General features: G+C 41.5%; 1 protein-coding gene across 1 annotated transcript in view; it reads left to right on the top strand.

The window, feature by feature from the left end:
• The window catches only part of tafa3a (TAFA chemokine like family member 3a), a 77,925-nt gene that overhangs the window by 39,388 nt on the left and 22,607 nt on the right, over nucleotides 1-15,930 (top strand). The window contains exon 2 of the mRNA XM_058402352.1: nucleotides 15,108-15,220. Within this exon, the coding sequence (XP_058258335.1) occupies nucleotides 15,109-15,220 (112 nt within the window). The 5' untranslated portion in view covers nucleotide 15,108. The remainder of the gene's footprint in view (nucleotides 1-15,107; nucleotides 15,221-15,930) is intronic.

Genomic DNA, 15,930 nt, shown 5'->3' with positions numbered 1-15,930 from the left:
AGCATTCCAAAAATGCTTTGGAACCGTTACTACAGTAGTGTTAATGATATCATCAGCAGACATGGCAAATACTTTATATAACTTAAAATATGAACGCTCCTCAGATGAATATGAAAAGAAAGAAGGGATGCCAGTTTTGCCAGAAGCGCCTTTAACAGGAATGTACAAATTGTGAGGTAGCTAGCTTATTTGGGATCTATTTTCACTAGTGGAGCATAAATATGCAGTTTGGCTATATTATGTGTGAGATGTCACATACTCTATATCAATTTGTTGTTTATAGAACCGAAACAATATTGCACTCATAATTGGGTGGTTATTCTAAATATTGGCATCACTGTGATTAACTAAGGCACTTGTTCTGCAGGGTTTTGCTTACTGACAAATCAGAGCCTTGGAAATATTCAGTACAAACTCACACTTTCTCATGCGGTGTTTCTCAACTATACCAGTATACTATATAAACAAACAACCAGAAGACTCACTAGAAAAATTGGAAAAAAAAGTGATATAGGAATAGATTTGAGTTGTCTGTCCCTTCAATTATTGACTTTTTTCAAGCTGCAGAAAGAAACCATCTTGTAAAAAAATACATCACAACAAATAACAGTGTTTCATTAGGAAAAAGATTGTGCCATTTGTTTTGGATCGCTGCAGATGTTATCAGTCTGTAAAACGGTTTTGGACAGAAGAGTTGATAGTGCGGAGCAGCATTGCCTGATCAGAGCTTTAGATCAATCTAGACTTGATTTATCCAATCCCATTCCTATTGATTTCTCTGAGTTCTGAATTTTAGCGTGAGCTGTTCAACATTAAGAGAGAGAGTGTATTTTTAAAAAGGCAAAAACAGCTGCATAATTTTGGGCCAAGCCAGACACTGAGAAGCCAGAGTAAGGCTTGAAGATCCACTTAGGGTGTCTTTGATTATATTAGAGCTTCCTGAGTACTCTCATCCTTTCAATTTAAGTTAGACTTTCTGCTCATTCCTCAGTGTATTCCTCTAAATGAGAGAAATCTCAGGCCCAGACTGGCTTTACAGATGAGCCATTGTGCTGCTGAGAATGAAGAACTGCCATTGTATCGAACAACAATCATAAATTTTTAAGAACAAATTACAAGCAGCATTTGTGCAGGGCAGCTGTTGTGCACTGAATGCTTTTCAGCAACTGACCATGCCTTTTTGAGAGGGTTCAGAAAATGGAATGAAATTGCAAGTTGAGTTTATTTTGAACCTGTGATACTTGCTTACGCCTGGATCTCTGCATACATTTTTATCCAATACTTGTATCGCTGTACAATAGCATGTTTTCTGATGTTGTGTGTTGTAGGTGAGCAAACTCTGATTTTCTTTTTTGACATTTCATTAGTCTAGACTAACTCTGCTCTTTTCCTTGTGCTTATGTTCGAACCCAAACCACTGCTTAAGCTTTATCCCTCTAGACAAACACTGATGGCGAGGATCGAGTCTGCATAAAATACACACCTGGTGAGAACGAAGTGAGCCGTGAAGTGTGTGTCTGCATGTGTATGGGTCGGTGTGCAATGTGTGTAGGTGGTGTGTGATGGCTCTGGATGAGATATACTCTGACAGGTCTGGCTGTGTAATTTTGGTTCATGCTGATGAGTTGGCAAAACCAGGGTCTCCTTCGAGTTACTTCCAGCATTTATAGAAACATGAACCAATAACTCTGGATGTGTTGCTGCAGGCTTCCCAAGGTTCATCTCACAGCTTAATCTGCGTTTAGTGGGGATGAACCCACCTCTGCCTGTCTTTTTTAGGGAAAGATAATGAATTAAACCAGCAATATCCCTGTTGACGATGTATGCCATTTTTATTGCAGACCTTTTCGAGATTCCTTGAAGTTTCATCGTTGCAACTGCATGTAAACTTCCTAAAAGTAGACCTAAGGTGCAATTCTGCAGATTTAAAGCTTTCTGTTTTGCATATTAGGCCCCTGGCAACCAAATGCAATCTTGCAGAATTCAAATGAGCACTTAGTGAAGCTGTCACTTAAGTTATTTTTGTAACATTTCTCTTATTGCAAATGCTGAATGTAGCATATGTCTGTCACTGATGCAAGCAATAGCAAATATGTGTCTTCTGAGTCCAGCTCAAATGAAATTTGAACTGCTTGCCAAAACCTTCACTAGACAAGGGATTGATGAAAAGTCATTTAGTGTGATACTGGACAGTATTGGACAAACGTTTTCTTTGAAGTGTTCAACATTGTCACTGTCACATAGACAGGTCTTTTGTAAGTCTGACAGGCTGACCATATGCTGCATTATTGATTCCTTGAAAACCCTGGCGTTCTTATGTTGCACTTAGGATGACGTTATTGAGTGACAGATTTGTGTAGCTCCATGGAAGTTGCATCAAAAAGTCTGATTGCTTCATTTTTGAAAGCATCAGCCCAAAGACAAAATTCTTTGTATTCAAAAATGCCAAGCCTGTCTTGCATAAATGCTGTGAAGTCTGTGTATAAAAGAGCTAGCTGAAAAAAAACCCTCCTTTCTTCTACTCCAAGCTTTTGCTTGTCAGTGTCAATCAACACTCATGCTGTGGACTTTAAGGTCTACCTCAGGCATGTATGTGTTTGAATGGCCTCTGTTCTTCTTCTGTCACACCATTTATCCATCCTACTTCATTCCCTCCCTCAACCCCTCCCCCCCTCCTCCCTCCCACTGTCTATACTTCCATCTCTCTCTTTTTTGCTCTTTCTCTATAGCTTTTTTTTTTTAGTTTTTTACTTTAATCTCTTCTTTCACCCCCAAGCTTTATTCCCTACTTTATGGAACAGATGTCTGGATCTGAATTTGCACTGGCACACTTACATGTCCGGTTCCTCCGAGAGCTTGAGGGAGGCAAATCTTTACACACCTCTCTTCTTCTGCTTCACCCACTCAAACACATCCACACACACATACACATCCACAGGAAATCAAACAGTGCTGGACAGCCTCTGTGATGCCACATCTTTGAGATTGAAAACACCAGAGAGCTGCCTCCATTCTCAGGGGCAGGGAAAGAGAGAGAGAGAGAGAGAGAAAGAGAGAGGGAGGATGAACGTGAAAAAGGAAGAAAGAGGAGTGAGGTTTGATGAGAGGAACAGAAATAAATATGTCAGACATCTTGCCATCTGTACTGGGGGCACTCCAATGGGACTAATTAGGCGGCTGAGGCAGGTTGAGGAGCTCGTTTGAAAATGGTGCACTCTTCCGGGGAAACCGGGAGGTGCAAAAGGAGTCTCCACTCATCACTGACTCACTCCTACATGTTTAGGCGGTTTGAATCCCCTTTTGCTCCTAACGCCTGCTTGTCGGCTGTGAAGCCTCTCGATTTGATATTTTTGTCCGAGGCAGATAGATCCATGATATTCTTTTAATATCTGTTATTTTAAATACTGAAACACAAACGGTTCAAAAGTTATATTATATCTGTGGTCCGTGATAACCGCCTTCTGTCTTGTGCAGTGTACAAAATAACATAATGTGAGCTTAATTGATTTTTAAATTATTGATGCATTTTATCCTTGTCTCACCATCAGCAAATGATGTGATTTATACCACTCACTTTTTTTCTGAAAGGTATTTCAAGTAGATTTATTGAGATATGAGACGACTACTTAAAAAAACGAAATGTCCTTCATGAACTCTTCTTTTTTAAAAAGAAGTAAAAAGGAATAAAAAGAAAGGCCCAGGATGCACTTTTAGATTTATTTTAATACAAATCTACCTTATTAACCAGAACACTGTGTACTTGAAATGTCTCTATTGGCCACTCTTTGTATGTGGCATTTCCTTTCATAACCCTGTCCACTCATTGCAGCAATTCAGACGAGCGAATGCACAGTAGAGATGCATGGCCTGGCCTCAGGGATATGTCAAACGCTACATAACGAGCTGCTTAACATGGAAACACTAAAACATCATGACTGGTTTGTTTTGCCCTTAAACCAAAATATGGCAATAATGCTACTGTGTGTTATTCCTCAGACTGCTGGAAAATGGCTTTCTGGCTCAACTTTACTTACATCTTTAATAAACAGGTGCAGGTCAGTTGGGTAGTGGTTGGACCACATATTACATCCACATGTTGAGTGGACAACATTTTATATCTGTAGATATATTTGTTGTTGAGTGAAGTTAGAAGGAAAGCAACAAAAAATTAATATTTAAATGATTTATCAGACCTGCCAACCTTTATGCACATGAGCTCTGCATTTCAACATCAGAAGGAAACATGGCGAAAGAAAAAAGCCCTGAAAAAAAAGTCAGATGAGCCAGTCGATATATAAACGATTGACATGATTGAGAGTTGAGTTTGTGTTTCTCCACCTTATGTGGTAGCCTTGTTTTGTGTCACTGTACAGTGTTATATTCCCCCCTTCATGTGGTTTTATTTTATTTTATTTTATTTTATTTTATTTTATTTTATTTTATTTGGCATTTAAGTATAGGCAGTTCATTTCTTCCCCAATTCTAACCCACAGTCAGTTCTTCTTCATAGAACGTGTACTAACCCAAAAGACTGAAGCCTAATGTGCTTCCTTTGAGACGCATGAAATCAGCAATTGAATCTTTCCTTAACTGTTTCTCATGCTGCATCACAGGGCAGCATACCACACTCAGAGGAAAGTGTTATCAGCCCTCTTAAGCATACATAAACCCACAGATTGCCCAGAATTGGATAGTGTCACTGTAATTTTCATTGAAGAGAGAGTAGGCTATCCCAGCCACTCAGAGAGTATCCAGGATTTCACAGTATTTATTTATTTATTTATTTATTTATTTATTTATTTATTTATTTATTTATTTATTGTTGCAGCCAGAAATGCTTTTTTTTTTGTTTCTTGTATTTTTTTGTTGTTGTTGCAGAAAAGTACTTGAATTGATAAACTTCTTTTAAAGAATCCACTGAAGAATCCAGTATTTCTTCTAGTGAAGACATATGTTTACTTTCTATAATAGCTGTACGCATGCTCAAGTCTAGGGATGCCACAATACTCAAGATAATATTGAACCATTCGGTACGACCTCCATGGTTCAATACCCGGATGTGAACCGCGGTTTTTCGTTTTTTCCTTAAAACAATAAAAACCATGTGTTTTATTACTCTCTGAACCGCCTGTGTGTTTGCCTGTACTGTATGTCTACATGCTGAGACAGACACGCCTCCCCACAAGTAAATATCCAATCAGTGAGCGCTAAAGTTAGGGGCGATAACCATGCTTGCGATGCTGGTGTCAGATTTCAATCTAACCCTGGAGAGCGGTGAAGTGAGACAGAAACACGAGGAAGCAGCGCTGTTTTTCAAATCTGTGATATGGGGACATTTCGGATTTGTTTTTGACTATGATGCCGATGAAACAAAAATGCTAACCAAAAAACATGACTGTGCTTAAGCACTGTTACACACGAGTTACCTACTCAAAAGGAAATACTTCCAACATGACCGCACATCTGCAGCTTCATCACCCTGCGGTATCACTGTGTGGAAGCAGGATGGCAGAGCAGGTAACACAGGAACCCAAAAAGCAACAGTCCCTATCTGATTCCATCCAGCATTCAGACCCAACTGGTTCCAAGAGACACAAAAAATAATTATAATATAATAATTGCTAAAGATTTGCAGCTGTTTTCTGTGATGTGGGCTTTCGGCACACCACCACGTTACACACTAGCGACACGGCCTTTTTTCCTGACCCGTACGAAAACGCACAAAAAAATCGAAACCAAATTGGCTAAAGCACAAGGCCTTGCTCTAATAACAGATAGTTGGACCTCGGGTATAACAGAGAGTTATCTCACCCTCACTGTTCATTACATAACGGATTGGGGAAAAAAGAGCGCCAGCCAAACCCATCTCCTGTAATAAAGTCATACAAGCGGTAATTTTTATATCTCACTATTTTCAGTACACTATTATTGTGTACAAGTTGGTTTTTGCATTTAAGTAAAATCAAGAGAATTGCAACTAAAACCAGTTTTTTTTCTTCTTGACATACTTACTGTTCCTGTCACCTAATCAAAGAATAATGGAAAAAAAACTTTAATTTGCCAAGCCAACCGAACCGAACCGAAAACTGTGGTTAAAAACCACGGTACGTATTGAACCGTGGGTTAACTGTATTGTTGCATCCCTACTAGAGTCATATAAATAGAAGAGGCCTTTGGCTGAGTGTATGTTGTGATGACGTCACATGACATGTCTTGGTGAGAGTCCGCAGAATTGTCTGCAGAATCGTCCTCAGAAGGTGAGAGTCCACAGAAATGTAAAAAAAAATTCAACTTTTGAATACTACAGAGCTTGCTTGATTCTGTATTAATTGATTGGCAAGTTTTGCCACCACAGATGACTGAGGTATCAAACATGCAAGCTAATGACTATACTAAGCACACTTTTCTATGCAATGACAGTGTTTTTGTGAGTAAAGTTTATGAATGTTTTTGTAACGTGGAATGTGGATTGTAATGAACCAAACACACACATTATAGTACTTTTTGAAATTTGTTCGAAAGCTGACTGAAACACATACATAAACTTGCCTTAAATGTCAAACTGTTTGTGAGTTTGTAATAAACAGACACAAAAACCGGAGCTAATTTTTAAACGCTGCAGTCAGACTTTAAAAACAACTCTATTAATTAATTCAGTTTTCATTAATGATTGAGTATTTTAAGGTTTTGTCAGAGCTGGAAGTAATAGAAATGTAAGATGAGAATCAAATGATATTGTAAATTGAGTAATAAAAAGAAAAGTGATTTAATTTAATCCAGAGACCATTTGATTAAAGCAAGCTGAACTAAATTGAACACTTTATCATGCACGCTCTGTTTATTGATTTTTTTTAGACTTGCCATTCATCTCATGAATTTGTAATTATATTTCAGAAGCAATACTTAATATCATTTGATGCACATTAATCCACAGATGGGAGAATCAATTAGATGGTGTCATATACTAGACTCAAAAAAGGAGGCCATAGCATAAAGTGTGTTAGCCATACAGCTCAAAATGTACTTTAGAAATGGTATATGCGATAAAAATGTTTTATTTTTCTACGGGTTTGTAAATATCATTAATTGTGTTACATGTTATTAATACACAATATGATTAGAAGTTTGCTGTAGTTATTCTGTTATCTTCTTTTAAATGATGCGCTGAGAAACAGGTTTCAGTCTGGCTGTTCACTTTTAAAAACTCTGAGATATTTATTTACCTGTTCTTCTAAAAAACATGAATTAAGGACTTAAGCAGAAAACATCACTCTTTTGTGCTGTAACAAGCTGTGGATTTATACAGAAATTTAAAAATTGCCTTTAGATTGAAAAAGAGAGTAAAGAAGTACAAACTGGTAGCGCAGATGTGGAAAAGACTAAGGTTATCATCATCATCATCATCATCATCGTCATCATCATCACCACCACCATTACACCCTTTATCTTCACTGACCTTGAAAAACCCTTTAAATTTGAGAACTTGAAAGATTAGAGATGCTTTGGTGAAACACATAATGACTACAGTCTAGAAAAGACAGCCTCTTGACACTGCAGGATCACAGCTCACAGCCTGTTCACACCTGGGGTGGTTGGATGATATTAGTTTAGAATTAAAAAGATTTCCACTTATGATGTATGAGAACGTGTTTTATTGCCTATGACTTGAAAAAGGCCGCTGAAACCATAGAGTAGAATTTATTGTCCTTTCAATTACATTATATTACAGAGAGGTGGCTTTATCAAATGCTGTTCTTTTATGAACTGTAACACTGAAGATAGGAACTGAGCGCAAAGAACAGATTCCATAACTGAATAAGTGTTTGCTCAAATTGGGAAGGGGAATCTGCGCTTTGAAGCAACAAAAGACTCAACCATGAGAAGCGGTGAGGAAAAAATCTGTACTTACTGCTTAGGAATTTTTTTTATGACTATGAATTTGTTTGAGGAATAGCCTGGTGTGGCTACTGACAATGAAAGGTTTAGTTTGAGATTTATTTATGCTTTTAACTGAGAAAAACCTGATTAACAATGACAATTATTATGTGTTCTATTTTTAGGAAATTTTCTAGATTTGAATGTCTACCCAATATTTAGAAAAATAATTGAATATACTACTACTACTACTACTACTACTACTACTACTAATAATAATAATAATAATAAAGTATTTACTTTATATATAGTCTGCAACAGTCAATTCTGAAAATATTAGCAATTTTTTGTGCTATAAAAATGTAATTTCATTAATTAATTAATCTAATTTAATATTTAATCTACTACTACTTTTTTATTTTTAAATAATGCCTGTTGTGTAGTGTTTTATTTATTTATTTATTTATTTATTTATTTATTTATTTATTTATTTATTGTGTGTCAGAAAGAACCCTCTAAAATTGCTCTTGTACAGTTACAAACGAAAGGAAACCAGGTGAAGCTCTGTGACAATTTTTCTACTTAAAGTTTAATCTCACAGAACAGCCAGTCGTTTGTGCTGAGTGGGAAAATTGTAAAACAGATCTATTAAAGGGCATGATCTATGAACACCAAAAAACAACAACCTTTTTTTGTCTTTGTTTTTATTAGGGCTGCCTATCAACAAGAAAAAAAATGTAATCATGATTAATCACTTTTTTCATCTTAAGTTTGATTCTTGTTATAATGAATATTTAAAAGTATTTTAATATATACACACAGATTTAATGTAGAATCAACACAAAAGAAGTATAATGAAATTCAAATACTATTGTAAAATAGCATTTTTTTTTAAAAATCTCTCCTATTTCCAGTATAACCACTAAGCCCATGAAACTGACTGTCAGCTTTCTCCTATGTTTCTTGTATATTTCTTGTATGTTACATGAGTGGCAGGTTTAAACTATCCAATTAAACAAAGCATTAGTTACCTTCTCACTAACAGGTTTTGTTATTCGCCCATGTGCACCACACTCCTGTAATATAGATTGGTGAGGTCCCGTAGAGATAGTTTCGGTAGGGTGTTTTGCTTTGAGGTGATTTGTCAAAGACGAATTACGTCTGTGGTAATTACATTCGGCTTTGCAAACTGTGCAGATTACTTTAGTTTTCTCCAAAGATCCATCAAGCGATCTTTTAAAGTGAAACATTCCTCCTAAAACTCCTTCATTGTTCTTATTCATCTTTAGCCAGGATGGTTCGGTTTGGTGGCACACACGTCATGTCAAGCCATAGGAAATAGGTCAGCTGTCACAGAGAGTAAACAAAATGCAACTGTGTTAATTGTGTTCATTTTTCAACACATGAAATAATTTTAAATTACATTGGAACCTCGGCATATGAATTTAATTCGTTCTTAAGGCGAAATTTGTATTGAGAAACCAATTTTCCCATCAGAAATATGTATATTGTAATATAATGTAAATGCAGATAATCTGTTCCAGCCACCCAAAAAAATGACCAATATTACCAGTACGAAGCATATATAAACTGTGTGGCTGCTTACAAAGAACTGACCCAAGCCAAGCATTCCATATCAAGGGTCCTCACAGGAAGTCATGCCACCAAGGGAATTGGACACGTGACAGAGGAATACGGATTGGGGATTGGACAAGTGACAGAGGAATACGTGCCAGCATGTCCATATAAGGGCATCTACATCACATTCATTCAGCTTGCCTTTGTCTGAAGGAAGTGCGAAAGGATGTTTGGGGTGTGCCCAGGGAACCAGGTTACATATGTAACCTGTTGTAGTTCCCTTTTGAGGGAACTCAACGCTGCATCATGACTGACGCTATGGGAACGTCAATACCCACACCGCCACACACTGGTCGATGTCTGTCCCAGGGGCTGTGAAACAGCATGAGCGGACCAGGAACAGAACACCCATTAGCCCGGGAGTGGGGTCCAGGTCCAGGTTATAAAACCTGATAAAGGTGTGCAGAGAGGACCAGCCTGTTGCAGCACAAATCTTCTGGAGGGGAACACTTCTAGCCAGGGTACTGGATGAGGCAGCACCCCTAGTGGAGTGAGCCCTGACCCCTAGAGACGAAGCAATACCACGCACCTCATAGGCCTGGGTAATGGCCTCTACTACCCAGTGTGCCAAGCGCTGCTTGGAGACAGGATTACCCTTGTTCCAGCTCCCAAAGCAGACTAACAAGGAGGGGGACTTAGGCCACAAGCTGGAGCGGTGGACATAAGTCTTAAGGGCTCTGACTGGGCAGAGCAAGTGCAGCCTCTCCTGTTCTGCCCACTCATAGGCAGAAGGCCTGCAGGATGACAGGATGACCGGCCATCCTAGGCACCTTTGGGACATATACAGCCATGGGGTGCAAAATAGCCTTGGACATGCCAGGGGCAAACTCCAGGCAGGCGGGGGCGACCGTTAGATCCCCTGCCCATCTAAGGGAGGCCAAGGCTAAGAGCAGAGCCATCTTAAGGGTCAGAGACTTCTCCGAGGCTGACTGCATGGGCTCAAAGGGGGATTCCAACAACCCGTCCAGGACCACCGAGAGGTTCCAGAAGGGGGGGCATGGTCAAGGGTGTGGTTTGCAGCAATGGCAGCCACGTACACCTTTAAGGTAGAGGGGGACAGGCCCTGAGAAAAGCGAGACTGTAGGAAACCCAGCACTGTACCAATCGGGTAGTGTACTGGGTCCTGCTTGCGCCGAGCGCACCAGAGACTAAAAAGCCTCCACTTAAGAGCATACAGCTTCTTAGTGGAGGGAGCCCTAGCATTCAGTAGAGTCTCCACAACCTCTGATGAGAGGTCTGCCTCTAGGAACTGGCCCCCCTCAGGGGAGCTTCTACACCTCTGGGTGGGGGAGGAGAATCGCCCCTCGCACCTGAGAGAGGAGCTCTTTCCTGGCGGGAATCTCCCAAGGAGCACTGTCTAGGAGGGAGACAAGGTCCACAAATTCGAGCGGGCCAGCGGGAAGCCACTAGAAGAAGGTGGACCCCGTCATGGTGCACTCTGGCTAGGACTTGTGGGAGCAGAGATTCCAAGGGAAAAGGCGTACAGACGCATCTTCGGCCACGTCTGCACCAGAACATCCAGGCCCAGAGGGGCTGGATGGGAGAGGGAGTACCACAGTGGAAAGTGTGTTGACTCCTTGGAGGTGAGCAGATCCACTTTCTTGCCGTAAATCTGCCAGACAGTTTCCACCACTTGAGGGTGAAGCCGCCACTCCCCTGGCCTCAGCACCTGTCTCAACAGGAAGTCTGCCTCCCGATTTATGCGCCCTGGAATGAAAAACGCTCTCAGCAAAATAAAACTGGTCTCTGCCCAGAGCAGGATCTGCTGCACCAACTTGAACAGAGGGCATGGACGCAGAATGCCCTGATGGTTCATATAAGCAACCACTGTGGTGCTGTCTGTGCGCACCAGCACGTGGAAGCCCCTGAGGTGTGGGAGAAAGTGTTTCAGTGCTAGAAACACAGCCCTCATCTCCAGGCAATCCAGCCCTCATCTCCACCCCAACCCAAAGTCCTGCGATGGTGACGCCCCTAGAGTGGGACTGAAGGCCAGAAACCAGGGTCTTGTCCACATAAGTAGGGTGCGAAGCCCGCAGCGCGTAACCCTGATGGTATCGAGGGGATGTCTGTGGGGATGGAAGCCCGTGCCTCTGAGCCAGAACTGGAATGGCCTCATGTGAAACAGACCCAAAGGAATCACGTTGGCTGCTGCCGCCATGAGGCGAAGGACTCTCTGTGCCTCAGTGACAGAGAGGCTCTGGTCTAGCTGAATAGCATTTACTGCTGACAGTATGGAAGCCACCTGAGCAGAATCCCAAATTACCCCCCAAGAAGGTGGGCACACACTTCTCTGGGTTGATCCTGAGGCCTAGAGACCTCATATGAGCAAGCACCACATCCTGATGACTGGCTGCCATGGTCTTGGAGTGGGCCAGGATAAGCCAGTTGTCCAGGTAATTGAGTACACAGATGGCATGGAGACGCAACATCACCAGGGCAGCATCCATGCACTTTGTGAAGGTGTGCGGCAACAGAGCTAGACTGAACAGAAGAACCTGGTACTGGTAAGCTTCGCCCCCGAAAGCAAACCTGAGGAACTTCCTGTGTTCTGGCCGGATGCCTATGTGAAAATAGGCATCCTTGAGGTCCGAGGACTGGTTTGTGACGTAATCAGTTTTGTAGTGAACATCTTGAACTTGAACTTCTTTAGGGCAGAGTTAAGAGCTTGGAGGTCCAGAACTGGATGCAGCCTCCCTGTCTCTTTTTGGTACAACAAAATACCCGCTGTAAAAGTCAGAATCCCGATCTGGAAGGGGAACATGCTCTATGGACCCTTTTTTCAGAAGGGAGAAAAGTTCTTCTTGGAGGAATGAAGTTTGGTGTGTGCCGACGATAGTGGGCAGCACTCCCTGAAATTGAGGGGGACAGATGGCAAACTGGATCCTGTACCCTTTCTTTACGGTATCTAGGACCCACTGCGAGACACTGACAGAAGTTTCCATGCTGCCAGGTTGTCTGAGAGAGGTGTCAAACTCATGTTCTCCCCCCGGTGTCCTGAAACAGCATATTGGTAGGTACAGACTGGGGGATAGATCTATAAAGGAAACGGGACAGAGGGTGGGTCCAACCAACCCCCAAAACGCCAGAGGCTAGAGGGTAGGGAAAGCCCCATTGAGGAGGGTTCTCCCAGGAACCCTAGCCCTTGGGCGTCAGGATTCGTTCATGGCCCGCCTGGCCAAGATGACTGATCTCAGGTCAGGTTTTGCCTCAGAAGGTCAGCCTGGTAGGCCTGCAAAACTGCCATGGTGTGTAGCCCGCTGCTGTGTAGGCCTTCCACCACAAGGGCTGAAGTGGCCCTACATGGTTTAGAAGGTAGCGCCGGATTCCTCCATTCTGCCGATGTAGAGGAGAGGTCACAAGCGTCTCTTCCACCTTAGGCATGGCAGCATAACCATGCTCATCCAGCCCCATAATGGCTGAACAGGCCGAGGAAGCCGGAGAAAAAAGGCATGTCAAATATGGATTTTTCCAGGATCTCGATACCTCAGCATGGAGGTCTGGAAAAAAAGGCAGCTATCTGCTTGGGTGGGCGTGCGGGCCGAAGTCAGGAAGCAGTCGTCTAGCTTTGAACGCACGATGCAGCTTCCTGCTCTGGCCGCTCTAAATTTAATTTTCCCACAGCATGCGTGATGACGTTGAAAAGCTCCTCGAATCGACGCCCGCGTCAAATTCCTCAGAACCTGATGCGGACAGAGTAATATCCACTCCCTGGTTGGGAGAAATCGGAGAGTGAGCTCCCAAAGCTGAATTGTGAACATCAGGGGAGAGGACAAGAGAAAGGGAAGAACCCGTCTCCTGTTTTGCTTCCGCTAACTCCATCTGCGAACCCCATGATCTGAACCATGAGGCGCAGACGTGTGGCTGGTAAACAATGCCAAAGGGGATTGGAGCTTGTGAGGGGGAAGTCTCCCACTCCCACTTCCTCGACAAAGTGTTCCCATAGCGTCAGTCATGACGCAGTGTCGAGTTCCCTCGAAAGGGAACTACTTTTTTCAACTTTGTAACATTTTCCTTCCTTGTGATAAAGAGAAATAAAACAGACAAGCTAATAGATTTGAATTTGTAGCTCTGCAGTTGTAAAACCATGAAGTACAGCTGCCATCACTATAGAAACAAATTATTCTGTCTTAAAATATATGCAGTACAACATTTCCTTATATGTGTTGTGCTCCATCTTTCTCCACTGTGTGGATTAATCTGACAGCTGCAAGTAATAAACAATCGATAAGAATTCAGAGCAGCATCCCAGACCACACTTTATGCTATCGATTGACTGGAGTTTTTAAATGTAACAACTACACATATCTCATTAAACACACCCTGTTTGGACATAAACCCCTACATAAACCCTGAAACAGTTTAACCACTGGCTAATGATACTAATGTCCCTGTAAGAATAAATCACCTAACCATCATTCACTCACTTTATACTTTAAAGTACAGAACAAATAAATGCCTTTCATCTTTAGCTAGAGAAAAGTCAAAACTCTGATGCCTGAATCTGGTAACAGTATAGACTTCTTTCACTGGGGTGTGATGATGTTTGATGTGTCTGAGCTGGTGTATGGCATATACGTACAAAAGTCTGACCCGAGAGTCTTGACACACCACTGACTTCGAATAACTGTTTTAAGGGTTGTCAGGATGAAGGAACGTCCGAATATGCAGCATTTTTTCTTCAGTGACTAACTAATCATGGACACTTTTTTGGTTCATTTTTAAAATAAAAATGTACTGTATTTTTACAGCTAAAATATTCTGTAGCAAAAAGGCACTCTTCTTTTAGAAATTGCTTACTGCAAAAATCCCTTTATATACTGAGGACTCTTTATTGTCCTTGCAAATAAACAACTACTGTGAGGCCTCGCTCTTATTAAAAGAACAACATATCTCGTTCAGTGGCTCAGGGAGTTCTTAATCACAACCTTTTATTGCTTTAATTATTTAGACACCAAAACATCCACAGACAAGAGCCAGTGAAACTTCAGAGCCTGCATTACTGCTAAGCATATGCAGCAAATCCTCACAGGTCTCTGCCAAGAGAGGAGGCAGAGAGCTCTGTGCAAGAAATGTATCTATGTGCTAATTTGATAAGATATGCTAACAAATTGCCTGAAAGGATGGCTGTGATTTTCAGATTATTTTTTCCCCTTATGGGTAGAACACAGGTTTGGCCAGGCAGTGAGATGAGCCTCTGATTGTTTCTTAGTCTCTCAGGTCCTATCACGAAGATAGAGCAGGAATTACTGTCCAGCACTGTGTGATATTGTATCAAGACCGCTGTGTTTGCCAGCCAAGAAGAGCCCATCAAAACAGGGAGGGATTGTGTCACTGACTCCAACATTGAAGAGTGGCTTACTGAGAGGTTGATATTTGAGAACATTCAGTAAATGATTGATGGAATACTGTCAACACTGAAGCAGACGATCCTATGTTTCTCAAATATCCTAGCAATGCTCTGTATTCGTTAACAGTGCATGCATATGTATGTATTTGACCAATACTTTGCAATGAACCATCTGTGTGTTTTTCTGTAACAGATTTAACTCCTTCTATATGTTTGCTTATGTGTGTTTGTGTGTCTGTGTGTGTAGGATGCGGGAGAGGGAGCTGCGGTGCGTGGGCAAGAGAGTGCTACTGCTTGGCGTCTGCCTGCTGTCTCTATGGGGGCAGCTGAGCCTGGCCTCCTCACACCGCAGCCACATCGGTGAGTCACACACATACTGATAATTCTCAATAACAGAAACACCACTTAATAATTCCAAGCTTAGTGATGAACTACTGAGCCACAGCTGAAGGGATGCTGGTTCTGGACCTGGCCATCATGTACTTGGAATGTCTTTTTACTACTACAAACTCACTCATTTAACCTCCACTTAACCTCTGTTTGCTCTCAGACCTACAAAGAATGAACAAAAGTGCTCACATCTCAGCATGGTGAGTCAGATAAAGTGATACAGCACTGGCTAATGCTAGCTAGAGTCACACTAGTGAACATTAACACTAGACACACACACACACTATGTGCAAATACGTCATATTAGCATGCTGTTTTTCCAAGATATTTAACTGAATTTTTTTGAGAAAGGTAATTTAAACAGGTTGGACTATACCTGCAAGCAATATAATTCAGGAGTGCAAATCTACTAAGTTTTAATATAACAGTTTGAAAAAAAACCCCCACATTTTTCCATTCTAATTAATTTTCAATCTTGAGTTTCTATTCAATAATCTTGGCTTATTGGCCCCAACTGTACATGTTTTGTTTGCTGGAGAATAGTAGCCAAATAGTAGCCAAAGTCATCAGTGAGATCCCACTGAATGAACGTAAGAGGAAGAAAGAGAGAGAGAGAGAGAGAGAGCAAGGGGGGAGGAGGGAGGGGGAGACCCCAGGCTAAAGGTGGAAGCTGTGACTTC

This window comes from Hemibagrus wyckioides, linkage group LG11 (assembly GCF_019097595.1).
Source record: "Hemibagrus wyckioides isolate EC202008001 linkage group LG11, SWU_Hwy_1.0, whole genome shotgun sequence".
Classification (NCBI taxonomy): Eukaryota; Metazoa; Chordata; class Actinopteri; order Siluriformes; family Bagridae; genus Hemibagrus; species Hemibagrus wyckioides.
This window is presented reverse-complemented; position numbering and strand designations above follow the sequence as displayed.